General features: G+C 51.5%; 2 protein-coding genes across 3 annotated transcripts in view; one reads left to right on the top strand and one right to left on the bottom strand.

The window, feature by feature from the left end:
* CXCR5 (C-X-C motif chemokine receptor 5) overlaps positions 1-5,356 on the top strand; it is a 10,263-nt gene extending 4,907 nt beyond the window's left edge. The window contains exon 2 of the mRNA XM_008636953.2: positions 2,180-5,356. Coding sequence (XP_008635175.1) covers positions 2,180-3,256 — 1,077 coding nt within the window. The 3' untranslated portion in view covers positions 3,257-5,356. The remainder of the gene's footprint in view (positions 1-2,179) is intronic.
* A 1,150-nt stretch (positions 5,357-6,506) lies between these two features.
* BCL9L (B-cell CLL/lymphoma 9-like) overlaps positions 6,507-11,516 on the bottom strand; it is a 48,271-nt gene continuing 43,261 nt past the window's right edge. For both annotated transcript variants that reach the window (XM_017738459.1, XM_008636952.2), the window contains exon 8: positions 6,507-11,155. In XM_017738459.1, coding sequence (XP_017593948.1) covers positions 9,996-11,155 — 1,160 coding nt within the window. In that variant the 3' untranslated portion in view covers positions 6,507-9,995. The remainder of the gene's footprint in view (positions 11,156-11,516) is intronic.

Below are 11,516 nucleotides of genomic sequence, written 5' to 3'. Positions count from 1 at the left end.
AACCCAGGGCGATGCTGGAACCGGGTCAGCAGCCAAAGCCACTGAGCACTGCCCAAGCTGCCCATCCACTGCCAACGATGGCGCTGGCATGGCTCCTAGGGAGGACTGACACTCCAGCCAGCAAACCCAGCCATTTTCTATCATTTCATTTTTCCCTTCAAAGCTGGAATCGTCCAACCTCTTCCCAGTGAAATTTCCCATTCCAACATACAATCTGTTTGGGGTTTTCAGCACAGTCACCTGCACAGCCTGAGCAGCCTGGTTTGGTCTCTGCACCAAATTGCAAAGCTTTTTAGGTTGGTTTTGTTTTTCTCAGAGAGCTTCAAGGATCTGGCCCTGGTCAACACATCACAGATTTCTATGTGTGTTGGTAACTCCTGATGAAAGGTCTAGGTACAGCATAGGCAGGAAGTACTTTCAAGCTGGGGAGAGAAATAATTGGGAGGGATTTCTTAAGGCTTTTGTCTTTAGCAGCAATCTCTGGTCTCCAAAATCATACCCTAAACCAGAAAAATAAAAGTTCTTTGGTAATACAAAATGCTTTTCACCAAAGGCTTGCAGCCCCACAGTTACATTAGCAAGAGCTGGGCAGGGTTATTTCCCACTTTTCCCAAGGACTCATTCGCCCTCCTACTGTCCACTTCTTGGGGACTGCCTGTGCCAGCTGTCTGCTCTACATGTTTGGTAATGCTCCATAGGCTTCTGCCCCATCAGCATGCCCAGGCTCCTCTTGGAACCATGCAGATGGTTTCATCTGCAGAGCAGTTTGGATGAGTCCTGCTGCCACCACGTCACGTGCAGAGGCACCCAGTGCCTTACCCAGAGAAAGCTGCCCGAGAGAAAAGAAACATAAATCACCCTTCCCTAGCCAGGCACAACACGAGACTCCAGGCTGGTAACAGTAATTTTGCTTAGTAGCCCATTGGGTGAGCAAAAACCCCCCAAATCAGGTCTAAAACTGTGTAAAGCAGGGCTGGTATTTTTAGATAGGAACTTTGGCTGATGAGGGAAGGCGCAGCAGGTGCAAACGGCTGCAGCTGGCAGTGAAAGGTATGAAAGCATGAGCAGAGACTTCCGCTGTGGTCAACACTGAAGTCTCAGCACAGGTCTCCAGAGAGGGTGTGGGTGGGGGACCTCAGGGTGGCTGCTGCTGAGCTCTTCCCAGTTGTTACTAATTTTCAGTTTGCCACAAGCCTCCTCCACCACTCTCTGTTTGTGCAAGGCCAGCTGGAGCGTGACTACCATCCAGGGAGCTCATCCTGAGCAGAATTCCAGCTTCCCAGCACTCGAGATTTACCCACAGCCTCAGCCCAAACACAGGCTGGTCAAGAAGATACAGCAAGCCAAGGGCGAATCACATCTGCAGCAGCTCTATTGCTCTTCCCTTACTGGGTATCAGCCTGGGGTCCAAGTGGTGTTTTCCCTTCCCTTTCCTGCTCTGACTGCAATTAATTCAGGACTGAAGGGTTTATCAGCAGAACAGATCTCTCTCTCCATCACCTATTCCTGTAGCTATGACACCATAGTGCCTCAGAGGCTTTCCTCCCATTGTGTTGAACACCTGCCCCACACCTTCCTCTGAGTGTGTGGAAAGCGATCTCAAAGGACAACTGCTGCTGTCACCACCTCACCTTGCTCTGTCGTAGGCAGCTCTCAGGCCTCTGAGGAGGAGAAGAAGGGGACAGGTTCACTGCACAAAATTTGAGGTACTGATGTGCTGTGCGGTGAATCCTACCATCTTTATACCTGACAGCAGGCAGCAGGCAGGACAGGAGTGGTCCGTGTCAGAAATGGGTGGAAAAAATCAGGAAAGCTGGTAGAGGAGGGTTCCATTCTATGTGAGAAAGCAAAATGCACCAGCAGGCAACTTGGCAAGAACCAGAAGATGAAACTGATCATCTGACTGGACACAAAAACATCCCCAAATACTCCAGTTAAAGATTACAGACTGAGCAGTCCTCGCTGTCACACATGGAGAAAACCCTCTCTACCTGCTGCTGCACCTCCTGGCAGTGGAGGGGCCTCCAAGGTCATCACATTGCAGACAGCATCTCCTCCTGAGGCAGGTGGGCTGCAGGACATGGGGGTGCTCCGTTTAGGTCTGCCAGGTGCAGCTGAGGGACCGGGTTCTTGTGTTCAGAAACTCCCCTCCATTAACAAGACTCTCTCTGTTCCCCAGAGCCAGGTGGAGCTGAGTGGTTACTACGAAGCTGAGAACACCACCCCTTCTTTGGAGGGCTACTTCTGCTTCAACCCAGCCTCATCTGTGGTTGGCAACCAGGGAGACCCCTTCAGAAAGGTCTTCATGCCCCTCATCTATCTGCTGATGTTTGTGCTGGGGACTGTGGGCAATGCCCTGGTCCTGGTCATTTTAGAGAGGTTCAAGCGGTCTCGCACCACCACAGAAAACTTCCTTTTCCACCTCACACTGGCCAACCTGGCACTGTTGCTCACCTTTCCATTCAGCGTGGTGGAGAGCTTGGCTGGGTGGGTATTCGGGAAGTTCCTCTGCAAGATACTCAGTGCTGTCCACAAGATCAATTTCTACTGCAGTAGCATGCTGTTGGGGTGTATTGCGGTGGATCGTTACCTGGCCATCGTCTATGCAATCCACACCTACCGCAAACGCAGAGCTCGCTCCATCCACCTCACCTGCACGGCTGTCTGGCTCTGCTCATTGCTTCTGACTTTACCTGATCTCATCTTCATGGAAGTGTGGACAGACGACAGCAACCGCAGCATTTGCTACTTTCCAGAGGTTGGGATTGATGGAAACAATGCATGGCTGGCAACCCGCTTCCTCTACCACACCGTGGGCTTCTTTGTGCCTCTGCTGGTCATGTGTTACTGCTACATGGCCATCATCCGGGCACTGTGTCAGTCCCAGCGCCTGCAGAGGCAAAAAGCCGTCCGTGTGGCCATCCTGGTCACAGGCATCTTCCTCCTCTGCTGGAGCCCATACCACATTGTCATCTTCCTGAACACACTTACCAAGCTAGAAGCCTTCACCAAGAACTGCCTCCTGGAAGACCAGCTGGACACAGCTATCATGGTGACAGAGGCCATCGGCTTCACACACTGCTGCCTCAACCCCATCCTCTACGCCTTTATTGGGGTCAAGTTCCGTAACGACTTCTTCCGGATCCTGCAGGAGCTTGGCTGCATAAGCCAGGAGACCCTGCAGGAGATCCTGGAGGTGACAAGGAAGGCTAGCGGGATAGAGTCTGACAACACCACCTCCATCTCCACCTTCTAGCTGGGAAAGGCTGCCTGCAGGGCAGAACTGGCCTGGGGCTTTCCTTCCCAGTGGCACCCTTGCTGCGGTCTCAGTTACAAGTTTCACAAGCATCCCCACAACTTTCTTCACTCCTCAGGAAACAGGTCCAATAGCCACCAAACACCCAAATCCCATCGGATACCTTTCTAGGCTCTTCCTGGTTCTCATACTTGTAGAGATCCACCTGGCAGCTGTTGGTGAATGCTGGATGTCGATGGTCACTCTTGTGGGGCTGAATGAACTCGAGTGGGTTGAACCTGACATTCCCACCTCTTCCTCGAAAAACTGACTGCAGGCATCTTGTGCACAAAGCCAGGCACGGGACTGGGGTGCCAGGGGCAAGGAAAAAAGGGCATCCAAGTAAATGAGTCATGTCAGTAAGCAGGTCTCCATTTCACTAGTTCAGGTTGGTATAGACATGCCCAAAGGAAGCCATGGGACTCAGTGGCCATAGCAACTGGAGAGATGCAGGTAGGACTGCAGAGGGGGTCTGCAGAGCTCAATCTGATAGCATGGACACACAGTGCTGGACACTCTCTGACCGCAACATTGTCCTCCTGCTGCGTGACGTCCCCCCAGCCAGCCATAACACATTCATCTTCCCAACACAGCTCATGCCAGGAGTTCCTCCCACAGACTTCAAGATTTGACTGTCACAGACTCCTTTCCTGACACCAGTTGCATCCTTCCACACTCGTTTGATCTGTTTTACTGCTGTTATGATCTCCTGTGAGTGGCTGCTGAACTGAATGCCTGGCTGTGCAAAAGTTTTCCTTTAAGGAAGAACACTGTCTGAAGAGATGGCTTCTGTCTTGTGACTGCACGCAGGGGAGAGAAACCACACAGCTTTGTAAGGCTGAAGGTACAAAACGTGGGGTTTTTTGGCAGCTAGTTGTATGGCTGTTTGTGGGTTCTGAGAGCAAGGAGACCCACTGCCCCAGACTAAGGGAAAGCGCTCATTTGCATAATTTCTCTTTGTTTTTAGCAAGGCTCTAGAGGATATGTGGCATTTTGCTTTGCACTATGCTTTCTGATAGTTTTCCTCCACCTGCATCTACAGGGCTTTCAGAGATTAAGTGCATCCAGGTGTACGGAGGACAAACCTGGGTGGTGATCTTGCCCTGAACTGCAAGTATGCAGAAACTGCTCAGATAAGGGCAGCTTGATGATAATTTGGTTCAAAATAAGAGCAGCAGCTTTCCCCATCACTAATTCTTACCCTGCAAACTGGTGTGTGGGGAAGCCCCAGCTGCTGCCTAGGAGGTCTTGTCACAGTTTCACATGGCAGCGGGCCCACAACACTGCTCCACGACATTTGTTCCTAAGGAATGCTGTGGCCTGAACATACCTACCAATGTCACATGAGCACGACCCTCATCACGAGCACACTTTAAAATCTGCTCTACCCTTCACCTCACATTTTAAGCAATGTTGAAACAATGTTAGTTCTCTTGCAGCAGCAGGAATTTTGTGCTAATCTCACTTCTGAAGTTCATCCCACTAGCAGAGAGCTCGGTCCCAAGTGAACTTCACAGTACTCAAGGGCCCTGCTAAAAAGACCAGCCATTATGGAAGGGGTCACATTACCTCAGCCTGACGCAGGCAGAGATCTCAATATCTTGATCTCACATTGTGACTTCAGGAGAAAACTCACCTAGTATAAGGCAGTCCACTGTTTCCTGCAGCAACGCATCTTCAAAGACGAAATTTTCAAGTAATGGTGATTGTGGTTGTTCAAGCACATACATGCAGCAGAGAAGGGCAAGTCTCTCAAGCCTGCACTCGTGTTCTCCATTGTTGTACCAGTGAGCAAACCCATTGCAGATGCATTGTAAACACCTCCCCAGCAGGTTATGGTGATAATTGTATTTCTACATGAAAATGTTACTGAAAAAAATAACAGTCAAAGTGTAAAATTCTTACAGTGATCACAAAGTAAAAAAATCTGCACGCAAATGAGAGTGAACAGATTAAACATCTATGGTTACTATAGCTTTTAGCACTGGTGTGTGCAAACCTTTAGGAAGGTTTGAGGTAAGCTATAATAAACAGTTGAATAAAACACCATCTTCTCGTGTATAGTGCTTGTAAGCATTTGTCTGCAACAGCGTCACTTTCTTCAAGGCAGATGCATTAGGGAGCACTAAGTGGGCAGATGGCATCTTTCTGACAAGCTCTGCTCAAAGGAGCACCTTGCTCAGGTTCCCTTTCACCAGTGCCACAGAAGGCTCTGCTGTGTTCAGAGTCACTCCAGACCTACATTGCCTCTCTGCTTTACAGAGCCTCTTCCACTAACTGCAGCACCTCCTGCTCCAGTTTTACAGCAGCTGCTAACCTGACTGGAAAGCTGCCCTTGCACCTACATTTGGAGCCTGGGAATGGCTTGGCTCAGAGATGGCAGACCTTCCCCAGGCTGCTGCCATTGTTGCTACCACAGCTGCCTGCAGCCAGCCTGCTGAATGGCGACAAGAAGAAAGCAAGAGGAACTTTCCTTCACCGCAGAGGAAGCTCTGCTTTCCACTCAGCGAAACCCGTGCTGTCTCCTCAAGGAGACGTGTCATGGCTGTCACAACACCTAGTCCCAGAGTGGGCTTCCCCGCTAAATGCTCACACTGCCAAAGCCCCCCTGCAGCCCTCGGGCAGACCTTCAGCCTCTCCTATGGAGCTCTGCTCAGCCACTATCCCACCCCTACCAAGTGAGGCAGATGTACTCTGCCCACCCAGGCACTGGGAAGGGCGACTGAGCCAAGGGGAGCTCCAAGGTGGCTCCTGCAGAGAGTAGGGAGATGGTGTGTGGGAGGGCAATGCCACCACCGCCCACAGCACACCCTCTGCATCCCCAGTCCTGGACTGGGCTCTGCAAACAAGGCTCCAGCAGACAAACCAGAGGAAGCCCTGGTCTCTGATGAAGGCAACCCCAAAGATGGGAACACAACGACCCTCACAACAGCACACTGCTCTGCATTTCCTGCAGGGCAACCAAGTCTCCCAAGAGACAGAGCTGGGGTGTTTCAGCAGAGCATCCTGCTACACACACAGAGCAATCACAGGGCCGTGGCAGGCAGTGGAGCATGCACAGGTGAGTGTGAGTAAGGGAACGCATGAATGAACGCGTGCCTGGGAGTGCTGTAGAGAAGGGGCTCCCCCAATGCCCACACAACCCTCCCAGCACGTCTTGCACTCTCTGTCTCCGCTGCAGTCCTGTGGAAAATCAAAGACAGGCACAGGGTCAGGTCTCGAAATTTGTCTTTTTAATAAAAAGGCACCTATAAAACAGGTCAATACATTACAGGCAGCACAGATACCCAAAAACAAGCCTAAAAATTGTTTCAAATAAAAACCAATAAGATGTCTTCACATTTTGTATTTATATATTTATATTTTTATATATATATTTATATAATGGTACAAAATGACTGGGGAAGTTTCTCCATGGGATGACAGAGAACAGGTCAGTCACCTTTACCTCAATGTGAAAGCTAATTCCAGGTGTGTGTGATTATTTGACATACTGAAAGACGCAGTTTCCCAGCATTTGCTTTTTTGGAGCTGGAAAAACGTGGCAAAGTCATGGCTAAAAGATGGGCAAACCTTCTACTGTGATTAGGTGGAGTCAGTACACAAAACTCAAGGTGAGGAGCCGAGCAATAAACTACAAGACACAAGACTAGACACACGGTCACAGCAGCGGGCAACCAGCTGATGGCAAACCTTGCCTGAGCCTAACAAGGACTGGCTGTCACTGAGCCTCCAAATGAACTCCTGCCACACTGCTGTTCACAGACATGGTTGGGAGCAGCGCCCAGGGCACAGGGGTGTCAGGCAGCATTTCTTCTCCCCATTGTTCAGCCATCACAGTGGTAGGGGTAGGGCTGGCTCCAGGGCAGTGGGATTTTGCAGAAGAGCAGCGACTGCTGCTCCAGAATCCTCAGCTGTGACCTAGCATCAGGATTTCCCTTTTGTATCCAGGGCTGCTGGGTCAAAAGGCTTAGCTTCTTATTCGTCACTGAAGGACAGGTCTTCCTCCTGTCACCAGGCAGAAATAGCATCACACTGCCACGTCCCTGTGAGCGCTCAGCACCAGGCTCCTGAACGCTGCATGGCATGTGCCACAGCCTGCAGGCTCCTGCTGATGCAGGGACAATGCACTGCTGACAGAGTGAGGACTGCAAGCCCCAGGCAAATTCTGTGTCAGGCTGGGCAAAAGGGACAACAGGGGAAGTACAAACACATGGAGATCTCAGCCAGGCTAAACCAACAGCTATCTATGGACAAACAAAAAAAACTTCCATGTAGAAAATGTTATGGCTTCAAATTAGCAGAGACTTGCTGGTGGATGATGAGCAAGGTTTTGGACTGTAATTGGTATTTGGATGTTTACGAGAAACTACCAGCAGCCAACACCCTGAAGTGCAGCCAAGAGAAGCTACAGCCTTTCAGGCAAGTCAAGCTTAGAAAGAGCTACATCTGTTTGAGCCACATCCTCCCACATGAAACACACTGAAAGGATCAAGAATCCAACCAGCTAACATGTCAGGTCCAACGCCTGGGCTGAAGATTATTCTTCTGCTCCAACTGCCAAGGCAGGAAGGAGCACTTCTCGTTCCTGTTTTACCACTTCAAAAAATGTTACTTGCTCACATTGTATACAACAAACCCCCACAAAGCAGGAGACTGGAGCAAGATCCTTCCTCAGATCCAAACCCATGCTTCTCACCCAGCACTGTTCACTACAAAATGCCCCCAAAGCTTCAATGTATTCCTAACTGGACTTTATGGCTCCATCTTCTCACAGACTGGATCAAGACAGCTGTCAGGCTGACATTTCAGCACCCACCAGCCTTTCCAAACAGCTTGCAACATGATTAAAAAGTGTTGCTGTTCACTCACTACTTGGCCATCTCCCTTTCCAAAGCCCTCTCCTCCCTGCAATAGGAAGTTGGGAAAGGTGAGCTTGGTTATAAGAGAGGTAGTGTGTTAAGCCTGGCTCTGCAGAGATAATCCTCCAAGTTGTGTTCCTCCAGCAACTGTGTGCCCCAGGTTCACCACTGGATGCTGGAATGCAGTCCCCACAGAGGTCCAGAGATACTGTGATGTGTGCAGAAATGCATGTGCATCATGCCACATTCCCCTCTGTGAAAAAACATGGGAAAGACCATCAGGGCTGCATGCAGGAAGACCTTATGGAGTACAGGATGGAGAGGGTGGAGCACATCCAGAAAGGCCAGAGTTGTCCAAATGGCATGCTTCTGCCAGCCTAGGAATGAGAGATTGCAACTCAACTTCAGCCTCTTCTGTGTGAAGCACAGGATGGCCATGCTGCCAACACTGAATGCTGAGATGGAGTACTGCGCTCAGGGACAGGCCGTCTTCAACAGCTGGACCTCTCCTGTGCCATAGGGCAGGGCTGCTGCCAGTAGCTCAGGTTATGATGGAGTGAAGACTGCCTGCAAAACTCTGGAGATGAAGGATTGACAAGCACAAGGAAGACCTGGGAGAGCATTCAATGGCGGGCGAGTGCGACGCAGTGGCAAAGGGTAATGGATGGGTAATAGACTGGTGTAGGAAGGCTGCAGAAGATCAGGGCTCCCAGCTAGCCTCTCCTGGAAGCACTGGAATGCATCACCTCACTCACCTCAAAGCCCATCTGTCCCTACACACCCCAACACCTTGCCTACAGGGGACAAGCACGAAGGGAACAGAAGGGAATAGAGGTGACAGGGCTGGTCGAGATCTTCAGGTCCAGCATGTTATCATCTGCGAAGCCCAGATTCTTGATGCTTCTGCAGCTGAAGGGCCAGCATCCTTCCCAGCCCAGACACAGCAGCTTCCCCAGAGAGCAGCAACAGCTGTGTCCTGTAAAGCTGTGGCCTCTGCCCTGCCAAATGAGCGCCGCTCCAGCAGCATTTCACTGGGGCTACAGCTCTGGCCCCCCTAATGGCCCTTGGTCAGTGGTTATGTTTGTGCACTCGGCATAGGAGCCATGTATCCACGGGACCTGAGATCTGCATGACACTGCACCACCCCCTCTCCCACACATGCAAAACCATTCAGATGCGCGAACAACATAGGTCTGACACAGAGTCACTCTACAATGGGATCTCTCAACACCCTGTGCACCCTGGGGATCCTCCTGCCTCCCCCAAGGAGAGTCTTCAATCCTTGTACACTGTTGCCTTTAGCATGTTTTTTTTTTTTCTTTCTGTTTTTTAAATCATGTTTTGAGGCTTCTATTAAAACACAGAAATACAGAACAATTAAAAACCAGCACAAGTTTTGCCTTTCCCAGCGACCTATTTACAGCTAGTTCCAAAAACCCTCTTGCACATTTTGGTTGCTTAAAAAGGAAGGAAAAAAAAAAAAATAGAGGGGGGGAAAAAGGGCAAGAAAAACACTTGACGGAGGAAAACCATAAGTGAAAACTTTACAAACTGTCACAAGGTCTGGATGTCCCTGGTCACCACACAGGGTTCTAAGTAACAGCCCCACTCCCAGCCTCTCCACCCTCCCCTTCCCCAAAAAAGAAAGGAAAAAGAAACCCAATTCACATCAAGTTTACTGCACATCTGGTTTGCTGTGTAGAGGCGAATCCGATATGTAAAGCATCCCACGTGGTGTCCTCCACCGGCACTGGCCCCCAACCCTCCCCCACAGAAAGGTTTAAAAATGTTTGTAGGGGCAGCCCCGTCCCCTCCCCAGCCCTGAGCACCAGTCAGGGTTAGAAAGGCAAGTTCGCCATGTTCCCAGGTCCGGGGATGTAACTCATCTGGCTGTCCAGGGAGACACTCCTCTGCCTCATCTGGTGCGTGACCATGAGGTTCTGCTGAGGCGGGGGCCCCATGAGAGAGCCCTGAGGTGACATCATATGTCCTGTCTGGGCATACATCTCCCCCGACACAGACATGCTTCTCTGCTTGGCCTGCATCAGCATGAAATTCTGCTGGGCCATCAGGCTCTGCTGCGGAGACATCATGCCCTGGTGCATGCTGTTGCCCATCATGCCTTGCTGGGGTGGTATGCCTGTCCTGCCCAGCATGGGCACTTGTCCAGGATGGCACATGGGCATGCTCAGTCCCCTCTGCACGCCCTGCTGCCCGGGGAGGCTGGGAGCATTCATACCTGGACGCACGGGGGGCTGCTCAGCCATCATGTTCTGTAGGTTCATGAGGTGGAGGTTGGAAGGCTGAGATTTGGGTGCCTGGCTGTCGCTCTTGGGGAAATACTGCAAGGTGCTGCTTGGCTTCTCTGACGGGATGATCCTGGACAGGTCAAACTCCGGGATCCCCGTGGGCGTGGGGCGGATGACCTCGCTGAGCTCGGGGTCGTTCAGCACCGACGCCACCCCAGGAAGCACGGGCGGGTAGGGGTCACCAATCCGAGGAGGGATGTTCTTGCCCATCATGTGCTGCTGTGGGGGCATCTGGCCAGGCTGCTGGGAGGGAAGGTCCTCAGGCGGCAAGGGCATCCCTGGCGGGTAATGCTGCTGCATCCCAGGGCCACCTCCTGCACTGGGGGCCATGGGCATGCCTCCGGCAGGAGATGGCATGGCATTGTGGGGCTGCTGCATGCGCGGGAACACGAGCTGGTTAGAAGGAATCATCTGTGAACTGTTGTGCACAGGGCCACACTGCTGGTTCAACGAGTCCTGGGGACCTGGGGGCAGCATCATGGGGTTCTGGGGGGGCTCCCCCGCCCCTGGCCCACTTGGATGCATAGGAATGTTGGACCCCAGAGGGTTTGGGGAGGACATCATGGAGGTGGGGGGCGGTTCGTGGGAAAGGGGCTGCTGACCAGGCAGATTCATTCCCATGGGGCTCTGAGAGGATCCAGGCCCCACAGAGTTCAAGTGCAGTTGATTTGGCTGATTCCCTGTCACGCCTAAGGACAGGAAAAAGAGAGAAGAGTTAAGCCTTCCCACAGAACTTTCAGTGTTGCAAAATCCACATCCTGAAAGCCTGCCAAACAGTCCTGCTCAGAATGCCCTGAGCACAGATCATGATGCTCAGTAAGCAGCTCCAAGACGGGCTTGCAAATCACCAACATCAGAAAAAAGTGCCCCAGACTCCAGCTCCCCAAGCATCAGAGGGCTCTTCCAGCTTCATCCAGTCCCATGCTAGATTAGTAATTTCTTACAGTCCCGTGATTTTAGAGTCCTGGCTGGCTCGGTGTGTGCCCTATACCTGCCCCAGCAGGGCTCTCAGCTGCCTCAAAGGCAGCAAGGAGGGACCCTTCCCCACCG

This window comes from Corvus brachyrhynchos, unplaced genomic scaffold (assembly GCF_000691975.1).
Source record: "Corvus brachyrhynchos isolate BGI_N302 unplaced genomic scaffold, ASM69197v1 scaffold46, whole genome shotgun sequence".
NCBI lineage: Eukaryota > Metazoa > Chordata > Aves > Passeriformes > Corvidae > Corvus > Corvus brachyrhynchos.
Note: the sequence above shows the minus strand (reverse complement) of the source record. Positions and strands in the feature narration are given on the sequence as shown.